This window comes from Miniopterus schreibersii, assembly GCF_964146895.1.
Source record: "Miniopterus schreibersii genome assembly, chromosome: 11".
Taxonomy (NCBI): Eukaryota; Metazoa; Chordata; class Mammalia; order Chiroptera; family Miniopteridae; genus Miniopterus; species Miniopterus schreibersii.
The window spans coordinates 2734142-2750983 of record NC_138111.1 but is presented as its reverse complement, the minus strand read 5'-3'; the positions used below and the strand labels follow the sequence as shown (position 1 = coordinate 2750983).

The 16842-nt window shown below is 46.8% G+C and overlaps 1 protein-coding gene across 2 annotated transcripts in view; it reads right to left on the bottom strand.

Moving 5' to 3' along the window:
* NUP214 (nucleoporin 214) overlaps positions 1-16062 on the bottom strand; it is a 73712-nt gene extending 57650 nt beyond the window's left edge. The window contains exons 1-11 of one of the 2 annotated variants that reach the window (XM_081150503.1): positions 15880-16062; positions 13197-13392; positions 11592-11743; positions 10562-10760; positions 9874-9944; positions 8612-8675; positions 8084-8187; positions 5252-5358; positions 4561-4627; positions 2239-2365; positions 1083-1244 (exon numbers count right to left, since the gene is read on the bottom strand). In XM_081150503.1, coding sequence (XP_081006629.1) covers positions 1083-1244; positions 2239-2365; positions 4561-4627; positions 5252-5358; positions 8084-8187; positions 8612-8675; positions 9874-9944; positions 10562-10760; positions 11592-11743; positions 13197-13392; positions 15880-15924 — 1294 coding nt within the window. In that variant the 5' untranslated portion in view covers positions 15925-16062. The remainder of the gene's footprint in view (positions 1-1082; positions 1245-2238; positions 2366-4560; positions 4628-5251; positions 5359-8083; positions 8188-8611; positions 8676-9873; positions 9945-10561; positions 10761-11591; positions 11744-13196; positions 13393-15879) is intronic. The other variant, XM_081150504.1, reaches the window with a different exon arrangement.
* Between the last annotated feature and the right edge of the window lie 780 nt (positions 16063-16842).

The following is a 16842-nucleotide window of genomic DNA, read 5'->3' as shown; positions in this document are numbered from 1 at the left end:
TGAAGGGAAAAGAGACTAAAGCGATGGAACTGCTGCTGCATCTTCCACAGCAAACGTCCACTAAGGTTCCAGAACTCTGAAGGAAAAAGGAAGTGCGGAGACGTCAGCCCGACAGCACTTCACGGATGCCCAGGTGAGTAACAGAGAAAATACACTTCTTAGTGTTACAGTGCAAACAAGTCATTCTGCAACATTCACTCACCCAGGACAAATTTTAATTCAGATCTCTCCATCAGTCACTAAAGGCAAGGCCAGGTGAATTAAAGATACACAGCAAAGCACACAGAGACATTGTATCTCAAATGAAGGAGGCAGAAAGTGAGCCAAGTCTCTGAGAGTCTAACTTAATAAATTTAGAAGTGCCAAAAAACCACAAAGGATTAAGATCTGACATTATAAAAAGATAGTTACATAACTAAAACGTAAGTGGAAAAAACCTGTAGCAAAAAGCTCAGACAAATTGAGATTAAAAAATTTCACGACTCTAATAGATATAAGCTGGGAAACTAATTCACAGAAAGTAAATATATTTAATCTAATAAAAGAAATGTGAATTTAAATGAGGCACACAACCGTCCCCTAAATTATCAAAATTTAAATATCTATAATTCCTATGTTCAGAAGGGTAAAATGAACCTGAAACCTTGTATTACTAATACCTACCTACTTTAGCACATTTTTTTAGTAAACATTTGAGCATTATGTCTCAAAAATCATAAAAAATGAACCCAGTAAACTCACTTCCTAAGAATAAAGCCTATGACAACTTTTAAACTGTCTTTCAGTTGTCGTTCCCTAGTTCTGCACTCACTGCTGATTCCTGTGTGCGTCCTTGGTAAGCGCCCTGACGGGACCCACCTGGCTGGGCTCCCTCTCCCTCGGAAGTCGAGTACAGGTTAGAGAATAAAGCTCACGAGAGAGGGAGGCGAGCACACATGTGTTTGTTGTTCTCGGAGAAACCTGGTCCCTGCGCAGTAAGAGTGACCGTCCTGACAGAGATAACCACATTCTTTCATATTTTCATCCCTGGGACGAGCCCTGTGCAGCCCTGGAGTCCCGCTCTGCCAACGCGGGAGATATACCTGATGCCTTGGGCTGTCGCTCTCCTTCTAACAATAGTCGCTCCGGAGTCTTGATGAGGGACCTGCCCCCAGGGTTTTGATTGATCATGTAAAAGGGACAGAGCACACCGTCTGTGGAAAGTAACAGGAGAACTGGTGCAGGAGGGAGGGTCTTCTCATCACCTGTTAAGAAAGAAAACCAAGTGAAAGAAGAGGGAGGGAGAGGCTGCCCTGAGCAAGGGGGCTTCATGGACTCGGCCCGACAGCTCTGGTCCCCTGGCTTTGACCCAGTTCTGAACAGGCTTTCCCGCAACAGCCCTTCCCAGAGAGCTCCTGCCATGACACTGCCACCGTCCTGCCGGCCCACACAGAGGCCACAGCAGTCCAGGAGCCGCTCGGACTCTCCCAAAGCTCCCTTGATTTTCCCAGTGTCTCGGTAATCAGGAGGTAGGTTTAGCGCTCCCCTGCCCAAGACAGAAATCTCTAGAAGAGGCTGGTTTGGTGGAAAAATGACAGACTAGGTTCTTTAGAAAACACACAGTGGGACACGGAGGTGAATCAAATTAACTTCATTCACTGACAGTTGAATCATAAGCATGGGTTTTGTCAATAAGACTCCCAAAGAATCAGAGTAAGAGCTCATCAGACCAAACAACCTGACCAGGGAAAGGAGGCAAATCATGGTGCCTGACAGGGACACCCCTCTAACTGAAGCACCGAAGACTATGTCCTCTGCTGCATCTGCATGACTCATGGGCTCCAGCTCTGCCAGCTCCAGCTGGGAGCAGCCACGCAGAGCAGGCGCCTGAGGTCTCCACTCTCTAGTCCCTGCCCGCACACCAAGGGCTGCTCTGCGGACGGCCCAGGGCGCTGCTCCCTTGGGAGGTCACTGGAGAACTGGAATGAGGAGAAACAGAACCCCTGACGGTCTAGGCTGCCACCAGATTCCAAAGTAGAGTCAGACAGGCGCTGAGGGCGTCTGTCCTCGGCCTCATCAGGAAGTGTCCCTGCAGATTAGTTCAGTGCTGTCACATGCACTCTGTCACTCTTCCGGGAGCAAGGTGCTACCACAAGTTTGAAGTGCGGCAGCGTAGATTCCGGTGTGAACAGTAGAACTGGATTTAAACGTTAACCAGTATTAGAAACAACGCACTGGGCTACACCAGGCTTCACTTACTGATGGCAATTTCCACCTGGTTAGTATAATCTATGGCCACACCCATGGGCAAGGAGTCATCATTCTTGTCTGTCACAGGCAGTTCAGCTCGGCTAGAATCCTCTAGGAGCCAAGATTCCCAATTAACCTGAAAAAGACAAGTAGAAGAAAATGAATGTCAGGCAGAGCTCTGCACTGGCTCCTCCCAGCACTGTTCAGATACAAGAGAGGAAAAGACAACACTCTTGGGTTAGATTTACGTGTGATTGAGACTGGGAAATCTGGGGAGTTGGTCTAAAAGCCATGAGTCCCCATGGAGCAAGGGGCTGCATTAATTTTCCAAATCAACCTCTCTCTCGGCTTCTGGGGCACCAAGCCCCTGCCTCAAGCATAAATACTGCCTGCTGCCCACCACAGCCAGGCAGAACCCTGAACTTGCTGGGTGAACCCAAGCGCTGCCCTGAGCCAGTCATACCTACTCCCAGAAGCCCGGCATTGTGACCAGGACCCCCAGCTGGTCCTCAGTGCAGTCTTGAGTAGAAAAGTCTATGAAGTTGGGCAGGTGCCTGTGCTCACCGGTCCACAGACAAGATGACCTTAGTTCTTGCCTTCCAGTTCCTGGTGGGAGTTCCCCACATGAGCCCCTCTTCCTACCTCTGAGAAACCACCAAGTCTATCCAATAAACTCGCCTTTTGCTTTCGTTTGCTTGAGTAGGCTCTGTTCCCTCCAACAGACCATTTCTGACTTTTAAAAGTCACTAACACTTCTAACTTTCAGCTTTGACCCAAACTGGGCAACAAGAAACCAAGGGGAACGATGTTCAATGAGTAACAGAAAAATGAGAAGCGGGTCAGGAAAGGGAACATAATCATATTCTAGGACTCAGCCGTGGAGTAATAGTCACAGTCATAATAACGTAAACAAGACTGATTTCAACTTGAAAAGCAATCGATAGACAAAATAAAGGCTTAATCACGACGGAACACAAAGCAAACAGTACCAGTTTTGATACTGCGAAAGACAAGACCCATAGGATAAAGGCTGGAAGGGGTGGGGGACGGTGAGCTGGAGGCAGGGGTGGGGGTGCTGAGACACTCCGCTCACAAAGCGGAGGATCCAGAGGCACAGTGTGTGCTGACAGCATCAGAAACGAAGGTAAAGATCCAAGAGTTACAAAGGTAACCAGGAGAAGGTAACTGGCACTAGGACCCTCCTGGGAGGAAGCAGGGGGATCTGAAGGTTACACGTGAGCTGAACCCCCATCTGCCGGAACAGCCAGGAAGGTCTACAGCTACTACTGGTCACTCGTGAGCTCGGTAAGGAGGAAGCCAGGAGAAGAAAAAATTCACACGTTAAAAATGGTCCCCCGAGAGAACAAAATTGGACTGGGACGGGGCAGAGCAGGGGTGATGTTTTCATTTATACGCTCTCTCCACGTACACCAATTATTTTGGTAAAAAGCAAAGATAAGAGTATATTTTTAATGTGTGAATACATAAAATATTTGTCTATTAGGAAATCGTTACTAAAGTCAATCCAAGAGCAAATTGGACTGCTGAACTCTGACCTATGACCCACAGTGGCCCACCCTGACACTGTGACAGCCACGCACTTACAGTGAGAGCCCTGCTGCCCAATGATGGACAGAGGCTGAATGGGTGAAGAGCCGTAAGTCTGTGTGTAAGGGGCGCACAAAACATTTTTAAGTTCAAGGCAGAGTTTAAAAAAGGGAAGTTTCCCTTTCACCACGTCTCCTCTGTGGCCAGCCCTCTTCATTACCCACTGGCTTAGCATGGCTTACACGGCCTCGCGGCCCCCCTGCCCACCAGGAGGGCATGTGAAGGCGGGTAGGTTCTCATAGGCACAGGCTCTCACAGCTTTCTGGTGGCTTTTTGAGAGAATCAGAAAGTGTTTCTGGTGAGTGACCTACACAGTTCTCTTCCTCTGCCAAGGATGGGTTACAACTCACTGACTAGAAGCGGCAGGTTCAAGTCACAGGAAAAAAATAAAGACGGTGAAAGAGAACAGGGCCGAAAACCCTCCTGCACATCCACGCACACTCCTGTTGGAGGCTGGTTAGAGCATGTCTGACCCACGCCAGGGATGGATCTAAGAGAATAGAAGTGCTTTCACGACACTGAAGAGCTGCTTATCCTGATACCTGTGCTTGTCCAGTGTAATGTCCACGCCACCCGGTCCAGGACACTGTCATTTAAGCTTTGCTCTCACCCAGGAACTCATCAAAAGGGATGTGACCTCATCTGATTCTTAACCACATAATTCCCTCCAAGATCTTTCTCAGAAAAACTTTCCCATAAAAGTGACAAATAAGAGGAATTTACCTGATCGCTCTGTCGAGCAAGGATGCTAACTTCTGTGGAAGCCGCAGATGCTGCCAACACTAAGTCCCTTTGAAGAACAAAACCAGGAGATAGTTAAATTCAAACCCAGCAATGGTCCTAACCTGCCTCAAGGCTGTGGGAACATCTCTGAGGATGGCCCTGAGATGTCAAGAGGAAGGTATGTTTTCTATGGCTGAAGAAAAGTGGGACGATTTTTAGATGTAAAACTTAACTCTTTCGTTCACAGGATAAAGCCCTGGAGACTTGGTCAACTGCCTACTGACTTAAGACAAAGGAAAGACGCACAATCTAGTGGGAATCCAATAAAAACACCACCTCAAACAGAAGAGTTGGTAGAGGGGCTTTGCTTCAAGTCACCTATCAGAGGAAAGCGTCTGCTCTCAGAGGGCAACTTTTACTATGTTCCCTGAACGTCAGTATTTTCATAAATTGTCACTGGGTTATTAAGAAAAGGGGTCTTTAAAGATTAGAACATATCTGAGCTAAATAGTTCAAGGCTGGGGCACTAGAGGGACAGCCAGAAAGGCTTTACCTAGCATCAGCTGAAAAGATGTTCAGGGCACCCCATGCCTCTATTTTCCTCTTACAGAAAATTGCAAAGCAGAAGCAGTGCCCTGTGAGAGCGGCAGGGGAAGCGGCCGAGGGGACAGCCCCGCCCTCCCCGGCTCACCATTCCTCCACGTAGCTCAGATAGTAGTGGTGCTGCCTCTCCGTGCAGCAGCCGTAGCAGGGCTCCATGAAGTTCACGAACACCTCCGGGTGCTTTTCTTCTTTTTTCTACAGCGAACAGAGAAAAAAATATCAGGTGCAATTTTTCTTTAATCCTACATAGCTGATAATCTTAAACGAGAAAGCCATTTACGTTTGTGAGAAAATGCACTAAAAAATCTGTTTCTAAGTATATAGACACGCTATAAAGGCAGCACTGAGTAGTGTAAGGGACAGGAGTGACGGCCGTCACCCAAACTGAACTCAAACTGTCATCTTCCGGCCGGTGGACAAGCACGGACAGATCACTCAACCTCCCTGACACTCAGTTTGCTCATGTATATAATCTAATAACGTACCTACTAAACCTACATCAAAGGCTGTTGTGAGTGTGAAACAAAATGATACACATAAAGCTTCTGTCCCAGTATAAGGAACACTGGTCCTCAATAATTACATACTAGTGCTAATATTACCCAGGAATAGAAATCTCAATGATATCCTGAAATAAGAAATACGTTCAATACATTCATGAGTTGCACAGTGACATTTCAGTCAACAACAGACCACACATGACTGTGGTCCCATAAGATTACAAAAAGCTGAAAAAATCCTATTGACTTGTGATGCTGTAGCCATGACATCACAGCCATCACGAAACTAGTGCAACACATTACGCAAATACCACTGTTACAACCGCCTACAGCATTCAGTACATGACATGCTATACAGGTTGTAATCTAGGAGCTGTAGGGGAACACGATTTGTCACCCCAAAATGTCTACTTGGCATAAGGATTATTTTAAGCTAGTTCATTTTAAGAAAGAGCAGACAAGAAGCTCTGAAAACCAAGTACAGTCGGCCTTTGTAGAACATTTACGAGGGAAATTTCCATTGGTCAGGGTGTTTCCCTGCAGGGAGAGGGCAATGACCTCACCTCTAGAAACGCTCCTCCACGCAGAGACAACTGCGTAAGTCTGCGTAAGGACCTTTCCCGTTTACCGAGCATTTCCTGGCCGCTTCCCATCAGCAACTCCCCTTCACCCCCAGCATCATCCTTTGTCTACAGCAGAAGGTGGAGTTTAAGGCGGTGGCTTCTGCCATTTTAGCCAATTACTCAGTTTTCCTGGGTGGCTCCCACGTACACAGGAGGTAAACATGCTATTAAATTTTTGTTTTTCTCCTGTTAGTCTGTCTTTCATTACAGTGTCTTAGTCAAAAACACAGAAGAGTAGAGGGAACATTCTTCCCTACAGAGCCACAGGCTGTGCCGCACAGGCAGGTGTACAGCAGGCGTGGCCACCCGGGCTTGTGTAAGTGCAGACTCGACCACGTCGCACGATGCATTTCGCAGAACACAGGCCTGAAGCTAAGTGGGGCATGACTGTAAACATGTTTTAAAAATTCAACTGCATCAGGAACCCAAAAGTTAAAAACAGAGCTACACAAATCTGTTCAAAGCCAAACCACATTTTATTTGACACAGAAAGACACCTGCAATTTACTACTAAGTAAATCAAGGTTGCAAAACAGAATGACAAGCGTTACTGTATTTAGACATTCGCTTATGTATTTTCAAATGTTTTTCTGGACATTTGGAAATGTAAGTCCAGCCTCATTTATTTTTTAAAGTGCATTGCAATTTACAACCTTGTAGATACTAACACTCTCTCTTCTCCATCTTCAAAATGACTCCCTCACTTCACTTGGTTCTCTGCTCCAATGGCTCCTCCCGAGGCCCTCCTCAGCCACCCAATCTCCACAGTGCCCGACACCACCTCCCCTCACGTACCCTGCTTTACTTCCCCATCACCCTATCACCCCTGGATCCGATACTCGTCTTTGGACTGGCACATTCATTAGAATGTGGGACCCACAAAAGCAGGGACGCCGTATCCTCAGCTAAAGCAGCGCCTAACACAATGCAGGCACTTGATACCTGGCCGATGAATAAATAGGTGAAAGCATTTTGAAAATCAAGGAATCTTCTTGCTTTTCTAAAATGTCTTCCCAGGTTAACATCTACTAAGATGCAGCTCACAGCCTAAGCAAAAGCAAGTTTGATGATTTTTTCACCGTATGATTACAATAGAACGTGCTCAAAGCGGAAACCAGGCTGTAACTGCAGAACCAGCTCAAAATGGTCCCATCTGTTTCTGACAAGACACTGAGCTGCCTTTCAGAGACAACTGACCAACACAAGTCACGCAGCCAAAACAGGTGCAGAGGAGAGAACACTACCTCTGGCTGCACCTGGAACCAGTCTCAACCTCCTTGGGGAACCAAAGGACAAAAACATAACCGGGACTTGAACACGGGACCTTGAAGATGGACCCCTTTCAGAAGCGCAGGGTGGCTGTGCAGGAAGGCCCGGTGCTGAAACCCTGACCATATCTTACCATAAACAGCCAAATCCCAGAGCCCTCCAACCAAAACCTGCACAGCCAGCACTCTGTTCTCCTGAGCCCTAACCCTCAATCTCCGCCTTTAAAATCCCTGATTAAAAGCCACTGAGGATTTTGGGTTTTAAGTAATAGCTTCCCATTCTCCTTGCAGGCGCCCTACACATACATCGGCTTTGATTTCTCCATTGCGAACCTCCATGCTCAGTGTTTGGCTTTGCTACGCATCGGGTGAGCGGACCCTCATTTGGTTCAATAACATACCTTTGGTCCCAAGGCCAATGGTGCAGTGTTCAAATCGTACACCTGAAGCTGCACCATCACCACAAGAAAAGGAAACTGAGGCCTAAGCCTCAAATTTATTAGGACAGAAGCCCTTTTCGTATACACACCGGAAGCAGAGCCATCACCACGTCTGGAGATGTTTCCAGGGTCCCATCGGCAGCGGCGTACACTATCGTGAAGACGTACGTACCGATCCATAGCACATCTAGAACTGAGACACACTCTAATAAAGCACCTTGTTTGGAATAGCCCCTGTATTTTATAAAGTTAACATGTGATGGATAAATAATCCAACTACCACAGCCTTAACCAAGGTCCAGATTTCACTGATTAGAAGCCCAAATTTATCCCAAAGTGGCTTTTTTTTTTTTCCTGGTGGATTATAATTAGGGAAAATTATGAAAAATCCTAATATTAAAAATCAGGATCCATTTAATGGCATCTGCCATGAAACACAAGTGTCCACCAGAGAGTTCCTGTTACACCGACTTAATTACCTAACTGACATACTGAGTGTTCAGAGAGGAGGCACCAACGCTTCCCTGAGTGGATATGTAGGTACAGCACATCATTTAAATTCTGTAATACACACATCACCTTACTGAAGGTCAGCCCATAAAAAACAGATGTGTTACCTCTGACAGGATGATCTGACTCATAAAACGGAGGACAAGGAATGACTTTTTTTTCCTGCAAAGTCTGAAAGAGATTTTTGAAAAAAAGTGTCAAATGAAACAATTCCCAAGCCAATGAAACTGTCAAATCCAGTAGGTTCCCCTAGAAGCCACTGGAGTTTCCCCTCCCCAGCTAGGAGACTGAACACAGAGAACGGGTACCTACTTCCAGGACCCTATCCCACAGAAATACCTACACAAACAATTTCAATTGTAGGCAATGGGGATGCTCAATGCAAACCTATTTATAGTAGCAAAACCACTCACATGAGAGACGACCATCAATTAATCAACAGATGGACAGATTATGGCACGTCCACACAGTGGACTACTATGCAGCCATTGAACAGAATTAAGTGGCTCTATATGTAATGAGTTGGAAAAAGGACTACAATATACTATTAAGTGGTTTTTTAAAAGGCAAACAGCAAACCAATAAAATTAAACTCATTGTATTATCTTTTTATAGGCTAATGCCCTAAAATATGGACCAAGTTTCATATAACTTTTTGTGATAACAAGTGACAAAACCATAACCTCAAACCTGTCCCATCTCATTCACTGCTATGCACCCCTGCAAGAACAGTCTCTTAAGGAGCTACAAGCAACAGTACAGGTCCTAGCATCACCTGTGAACCCCTCCTTCCCTCCAGTTAATACTGAATACTGGCGAGTATTATCTCAGGAAAAGCACAGGGACAGGACGAGACAGTGCACATGCAACAACACAAGCCTCATTGTCTTTGCTGCCTGTAGTTAGAGAAACTGAACCTTTCAGGTGGACTCAGCTAGAGGACAGACACTGCACTTTAACCCGAAGTGATTCTGCTTTAGTCATAGCTTTTCACCAACTCCTTTCCCCTTAAGCTCTGTTTTTATGGAATGAATTGGGAATATAAAGCTGGGGAACCTTGTGTAGAATATAATCACATTTTATTTAAAAAGCAAAACAAAAGTAATGTGCACATACGTAGACTATCTGCATGAGCATCCAAAAAAGTCTGGAAGGCTACTGCCAAGCAGAACGCAGAGTGCCTGGAAGACGGACCAAGGGATGGAAGGGGAGGGGAGTTCTACCATTTTCTGCATTCACTGTGTGCTGAGGACTGTGCACTGAGCGTAAATAACATTCTAATAGGGAAAACACCAGAGATATCTCCAGACCACCCTCCAACTAGTGGGCAACTTCCACGAGAAGAGTTCTGAACCAAGGCAAGACTTACCGGAAGGTACTGGACCACAGTTCCATTCTGCTTCCCCACTGCCAGCTGCTTTCCTTTGGGGCTCCAGCACACTGAGCAAAGAGAATGCCGCCAGTTAAAAACAGGAGACAGTGCAGCAAACCAGTGCTGTCTGTACCAAAACAGCGACGTAATCACTACATAAAGACTGTAGGCTCATCCCCACTCGGCAAAGTGAAAGAGAAAAGTCACTTGGACGGTACAAGCCAATTACGAGTTATTACTGGGCCACTGAACTGACTCCTAAAAATGCTTTTATTGCCCAGAAAGCTGCAAAGTACACAAAACTCTAGTCTTTAGATAAGACAAAGGACTAAAGAAGGTTTTAAATATCACGAAATCATTGTCTTGCTCCTATCTGGTATTTCTGATGCTTTATCCCCAAAAGGTACAAATGACTTTTGGTACTATTTTAGATCCAGAAATAATTACTCTAAAAAACCCAGTTCTAAACCAGTTGTACCAAAACATTCCTTTCTCCAGAAACCCAAGTACATCCAAGTGAAGTCACGGATGCTGACTGGTGTCAAGGAAATTAAGAACACTCTGCCCACTTCTACCAAATAATAACAAATACAACAAGAGACCCACTTGCTTTTATTTCCAGAAATTAACTTTTAAACAGACCAGCATTACTGTGTGTTAGGGAGCGAAAGCCTTCATCACTCACCAGATGTTACTGCTACTGTAGAAGGAAGAGTCGCACACACTTTCACTGTTTCTGTGACTTGTAGGACAGCAATACTGCCATCAGCCAGGCACACTGCCACCATGGAGGGGACAGTGGGGTTCCACTTCATGTCAATTACTATGCCTCCTGCATCTTTCAAAAGCTTGTGATAGGCAAATGGGCGCTTCTGCTGTTTGGCCTTTTAAAACAAATCCCCAGAAGTGAAGATAAATTAATAAATGCACAGATGTTTAACAGTTGAAGAAAGTTCTTAAATATATGTCTTCTCAAATTACAATTTGCTTTTCTCCATGAACATGAAAAAAAAATTAGCTCTACATGACAACCACTTTGTTACAATTTTGACATAGCTTTGAATATGGTAATCAATTCTTCCAGCACACGGGAGGGACTCCCAGCAGGGGACGTATGAACGCAAAATGATCGATAAAGCACAGACACTGGATTAAAATCTGGGCTCTGCTTCTTAACAGCGTTGGGCCCTTGGACAGTTCCTTAAACTCTCTGGGCCTATTTCTCCATCTACAAAATGAAGACAACAGTGTCTACTGCGCACGTCGCTGACAGGCATGCCCAAGGATAAGGCAGGCAAAGCACTAGTACGGGCCTGGCACAGTCAGCATCAACACTCAGTACTACTGACTGTTACCGTCAATAAACTGGACGGAAGATCACCGCATTAGGCCGCCACAGACCCAGGATGCGTTACTTCCGACATTATCCAATAACTCTATGGTCTTGGGCAAGTCACCTAAAGCTCCCTAGGCTTTCGCTGCTTCATGTGTAAATGAGAAATAATAATATCTTGGGGCAGGTGCTATTATGAAATAATTTCTTGAAGCCCCTTCTACCTCAAAGATCCATGATTCTATAATTAGGGACTTTTTTCAAATCCATATTTTAATCTAGAAAAGGACTTCAAGGGTCAACCAAGAACTTCTAGGTTACAATTCCACACCAGGAAATCTTAGGTCCCAGTGACACTGGAGTCAGTCTGCTGGTAGCTTACCTCATTTGAGAAGGTGCGAACATCAAAAAAAGCAATAATGGGACCATATTCGCTGGACATCATGCACACAGAGAGTGTGAGGCTGTCACAGCTCAGGGCCAGGTGATGCACGGGGAATTTCATAGGGACTTGCAAGCCTTGAACTTTATCAACTATAAAAACATGAAAAGAGACAAAGCAGGAAATGGGAACGTGCTAAGCATGTGTCACACCCCTTTATCCAAGTCTCTGTGAAACACCTTTTGTATCCAATAAACACACGGACATCTCAGCTTTCTTAAGATATATAAGGATGCATTAAGTATCTCGGGAATTCTTCCTCAGACAACTGTGGCTGTTGCTCTTGTTGAAAACAGCATACTTAAACTGGGTTCCCGGACCCAATTCCACCATGCTGGGAGGGGGTGTCCCCCACATCAACAAACAATTCTCAGATGCCTGAGAATTCAACTCAATTCTGACATCATCCTCCCAGAGACAGTATCAGATTCCACAGGTTAAGAGTTCAGTCCTATAAGACTGCCCCGTGCCACTGCCCCCCCCCCCAGCCTAGATGCCAGCCCTGTGTCTCTGACCAAATGGCTATAGGCTCAAGGTTTCAACAACCCCTCCAACTCAAAATGCCAACTGCAAGTCCAGGTTGTTACCTGCACTTCTGACCAACTAGCTATAAATCAAGAGGTTCCTAAAACCCCTTTCTTGGGTTCAATTAATTTGCTTGAACCGTTCAAGCACTCAGATATACTGTATGTTACTGACTAGACCAGTGGTCTATTATAAAAGGATATAACTCAGGAACAGGGAGATGGAAGAGCTACATCATGCATGGTCTGTGGGAAGGAGCACCAAGTTTCCATACCCTCCCCAGGCTTGCAACTCTCCCTGCACCTCCACATGTTCACCAACTCGTAAACTCTCCAAACCATCCCCCTGGGTTTTTATGAGGCCTTCATTACACAGGCAAGACTGAGCAAATCACTGGCTATTGCTGATTAATTCAACTGGGGGGGACTGGAAGTTCCAACCCTCTAATCACAAGGTTGGTTCCATTGGCAACCAACCCCAATCCTTAGGTGCTTTCCAAAATTACATCATTAACATACCAGAACTGCTTATCCCCCAACACTTAGGAAATTCCAAGAGTTGTGGGACCTGTGAGCCAGAAATGGGGGAGGAAGACAAAATATATATTTCTTATAAATCACAATATTGCCAACCTGCACCCATAGTTTTGCAACAATGCTTCAAATAGTACACATCCCCATGTGTTTGGAAGGAACCGTTGTGCCAACTAAAAAGCCATGCAGCAAAACCCTTCTCCAAGAGAGCCAGAAGCCAGGTTCAGCTGAGCAAAAATAACTGCATGGCAGAATGGTAAATTCTCTACTCTGAGCTCAGAGGAACAACTCATCAAGAGGGAAACACAGAGGACCAAAGAGAACCAGAACGGCTTCCAACATCTGACCTAGAATTTACTCCTGAGGGTCTACCTGAGGAGTGACAGCAGTTTTCATTCTAACATTACAATGAATTCTTGGGAAGGAAACTACATTAGCTCTTCACTACACTCCTCTCTCTGCAACACAACACAAAGCAGGGACTTACCTATTTTATTGGGATCGTCTCCAGGTTTATTTTGAATAAGAAGATTTTTAGTAGGAAAAATCTGCAACCCACTGGATCCACCAGCAAAAACCAGGCCATACTTGTTGGACACGGCAAGCAGACTTGAGCGTTCCTTGGGCAACTCCTCCGGGGAGTCAAAGATCCTCACCTTCTTCAGGGCTCTAAACTGAAAATCCTGTCGAGAGAGATCAAAACAAGATCAATTCAGGGAAAATGGGAAATTAAATCATGTCTGTCATAATTCAGTAGGCTCAGTAAAACAAAAATACATATTACCCCGAGGCCAAGGACTGTGTGGCTTAGTCATTTTTAAACTTCCAGTATGTATTGTAGTACTTGGCATAGTGTTTATTAATATTTACTCAATGAGAAAAAATTTTTATTTTTTTAAATCCCCACCAGAGGATATGTTTTTTTTGTTGATTTTAGAGAGAGAGGAAGGGAAAGGAGGAGAGAAACATCAGTCAGTTGCCTCCTGCACATGCCTCGACCAGGGATTGAACCCACAACCTAGGTATGTGCCCTGACCAGGAATCAAACCCGCAACCTTTTGGTGTATGGGACAATGATCCAACCAACTGAACCACCCAGCCAGGGCTAATTAAATAAATTTTTAAAAATTATTTCATGAAGCCTTCCTTGATTAATCCCACTCACACTGAAGTTTTCCTTTTCTGAATTCCTACTGTATCTATCATCTTAACCACCACACAAGCTGGTGTTATTATTTATTATTATTTATAATCTTGTCCTATTTGTATTATGCATTGTCTCATGACCCAGAGTAGTGCTTAATAAACTGTTAAATACTGAAAGCATTACCAACTATACTGTAAGCTCGAATATCCAGTGCAATACTCAACAAATATATGGAAGTAATGACTAGAGAAAGATAACCAAGTCTCGAGAACTGATTGACCTGCATCAAATGCTAAACAAGATTCCATCACACAAAAAAAGGTATGCATGGTCAATCTCTTGGTGTTCAAGATCTACAATCACAAGTCCAAAACCCTTAACACAGGCTATGAGGCCATCCATGGCTTGACCCATCCATTTCTGGAGCCTCACCTCACAGCACTGCTTTCCTGCCACAAGTGTGCCATTACCTCTGCCACACCCAGCGCCACCTCCAGCCCCCACTGATGCCCAGTGTTCATTTCCTTCCATTTCATGCTCCTTAGTACCTCAGGGCCTGGGAGCCTTCCCCAACCTCCTGTCAATGCCCGACTCACCTAGTCTTCCAGGAATTTATCTACATGCTTTCAAAGACAATTTTCAGTGTGCACCAGTTCTTGGTAAAAACAGTTCTGTAACTTTACCAATCACTATGTTAAGTTGTACTGTAAAAGGTTTTCTTTTCTTCCATGCTAACTTATCTTTAAGTTGAGGTTTTGGTGAAAAGAATGTGAATCCCCTTTTGCTTACGTTCCGAAAGTGTAAGAGCCAAAGACAGCCTTTCTCAGCCTTCACTTTTGTACACTTAAGTGTTTCATGAAGGATCCCAACTCACCCCCGCATACTCCTGTCCTCGGGTTTGATGTTTAATGCATATTTTATAAAAGTATAATGAAATACTCTTAATTTCCAACTGGGTATGGTGATCAGAAACCCACACAGCTTTCCAAGTGAGACCACAGTACAGTTCCCTACAGGGGTAGAATAAAATTTTCAGTCTTTTTTTGGTAATTCTCGTCCTGATAATGCCACGTATCCTATTTGGGCCTTGGTCACAAAGACATGGAGAGCCAGTGGGATGGAGAGGCAGACAGTGCTTTCCTTTCTGTCACAGTAACTTGGCGGGAGATTATCATCTCCTAAGCCTGTGGCTCTGAAACCTTTCCCCCTGGCCCCAGCACATCCCAGGGACATGGCACACCCATTAGGTGGCCCACCCAGGCAGTGATTCCGAGGAAGAGAGAATCACGACTCTCTGAGAAATGCATTTACTTACTCCCTGAATGCATTTCAGTGACTTGCTGTTCAAACGCCTCAAATCTTCCTTCAACTTAACTGCCCCCCAAGGGTGTTTATAGCCACCACTGAGGCCCCCCGCCCCTCTCTGACGTCTCCTGACTTAGGCAGATTTCCAGTACCGAAACAGTCCTCCTATTCCAATTAACTAAAGTTTCTGCAGGGCAGGTGAGGAGCCCGGCTCTGCCTTAGGCGAGCCTGGTCCACCTTCCAGAAGCAGTGCCCTGAGAACGAAGAGGAGAGGGTATTAAAAAACACAAAACAAACAAACAAACCACCACCTGCATGTCAGCCTCCCTGTCAAGGGTGTGACTCCGGGTAAGTTACTTCCCGAACTTTGACTGCTCCTCTATACCAACGCCTATTTCGTAGGGTTGCTATACGATGAACACAGTAAACGCGCAACGAACAGCTCATTCCGCGGCCTCGGCCCCCCCGGGGAAGCACCTGGAGTAACGCAGGTGGCTCGCGCGGGGCCCACCAGGCAAGAGGAAGCTGCACGGCGCCGGGGGACCACGCCGGCGGCGGGGACACAGCCCCGGGCCCGGCCGGTGACAACTCTGAACCCCGCGAAAGTTCAAGCAGGAGGCGGGGCAGCCGACACCCGCGCTCCGCCGCTCCGCCGGGCTCCAAGGCAACGCGGGGGGGGGGAGGAAGGAAGGGAGGGAGGCCCCGACCGGTCTCTGACCTTCATCTCCCGCTCCGGGATCATTGCGTCCATCTCGTCTCCCATCGCGCCGCCCTCGGGGGACGAGGGGGGTGTCGCAAGCAGCCGCCGCTGCCCCGCGCGGCCTCGTCCGCACAGCCCAGGCCGCTCCGAGGCCAACTTCCTCCGCTCGCTGCTGGCGGCGCGCGGCGGCCTCCGCACTTCCGGCGCGCTTTGCTGGCGTCACGCGCTTCCGGCCACTGCGCGGCCCACGGGGAGCGGAAGGGCCTTGTGAAGTCGCGCGCTCTCCCAGCCGCCGCCGCCGCCGCCTCCCATTGGCCGGCTCGAGCCAAGCAGGGGGCGGGGCCCTGAGGCCCGCGCGCCTGCGCCCTGGAGCGTCCAGGTGCGGGCTCCGCCTTCGCAGCTGCAGCGGGCTGGTTGCTTTCGTGGGGCGGCGCCTGCCCGAGCTCTGCACGTTCAATAATTCGCTGCAGACCCCGCAGTCACCCCTGGGTGCAGGTGGCGATTCAGAAAAGTTAGGAAACTGACACATAGGTGCAGGGGCAGCTCTTGCAGGGGCTTTGCGGGGGGAGGGGGGGCTACGGAGGAAAAGAGGTTCTGAAAGTGGACGGGGCCCGGCCTCGCCCAGCCTGCTTCTGAAGAGGGAGGTCAAGGAGCACCGGGCATCAGCTTGGCGCCCTCCTTTCGGGGTAATCGTTGACGGAGCAGAAGCCTGGGAGCCGCAAAAGCACTTTAGGTTTGTTGCAGAATCTCCGAGACGTCCTGGTCACCTAGAGTCATTGGCATTTCGTTGACCAGGTCACAGAGGAGTGAGAATTACCCAGCGCCCCTGGGTCAGAGAGCTGGTCTGGATATGCTAATGGATGCTTTTCGGTTGTGGATTTATCTGAGAAACGCTCTAGGACGGAGGTTCTCAGCTTGGAGCAGGGCGAGGGGAGCCGTGGTGCATATTCTGCCACCTACTGTTTGGTTTTCAGCAAACTG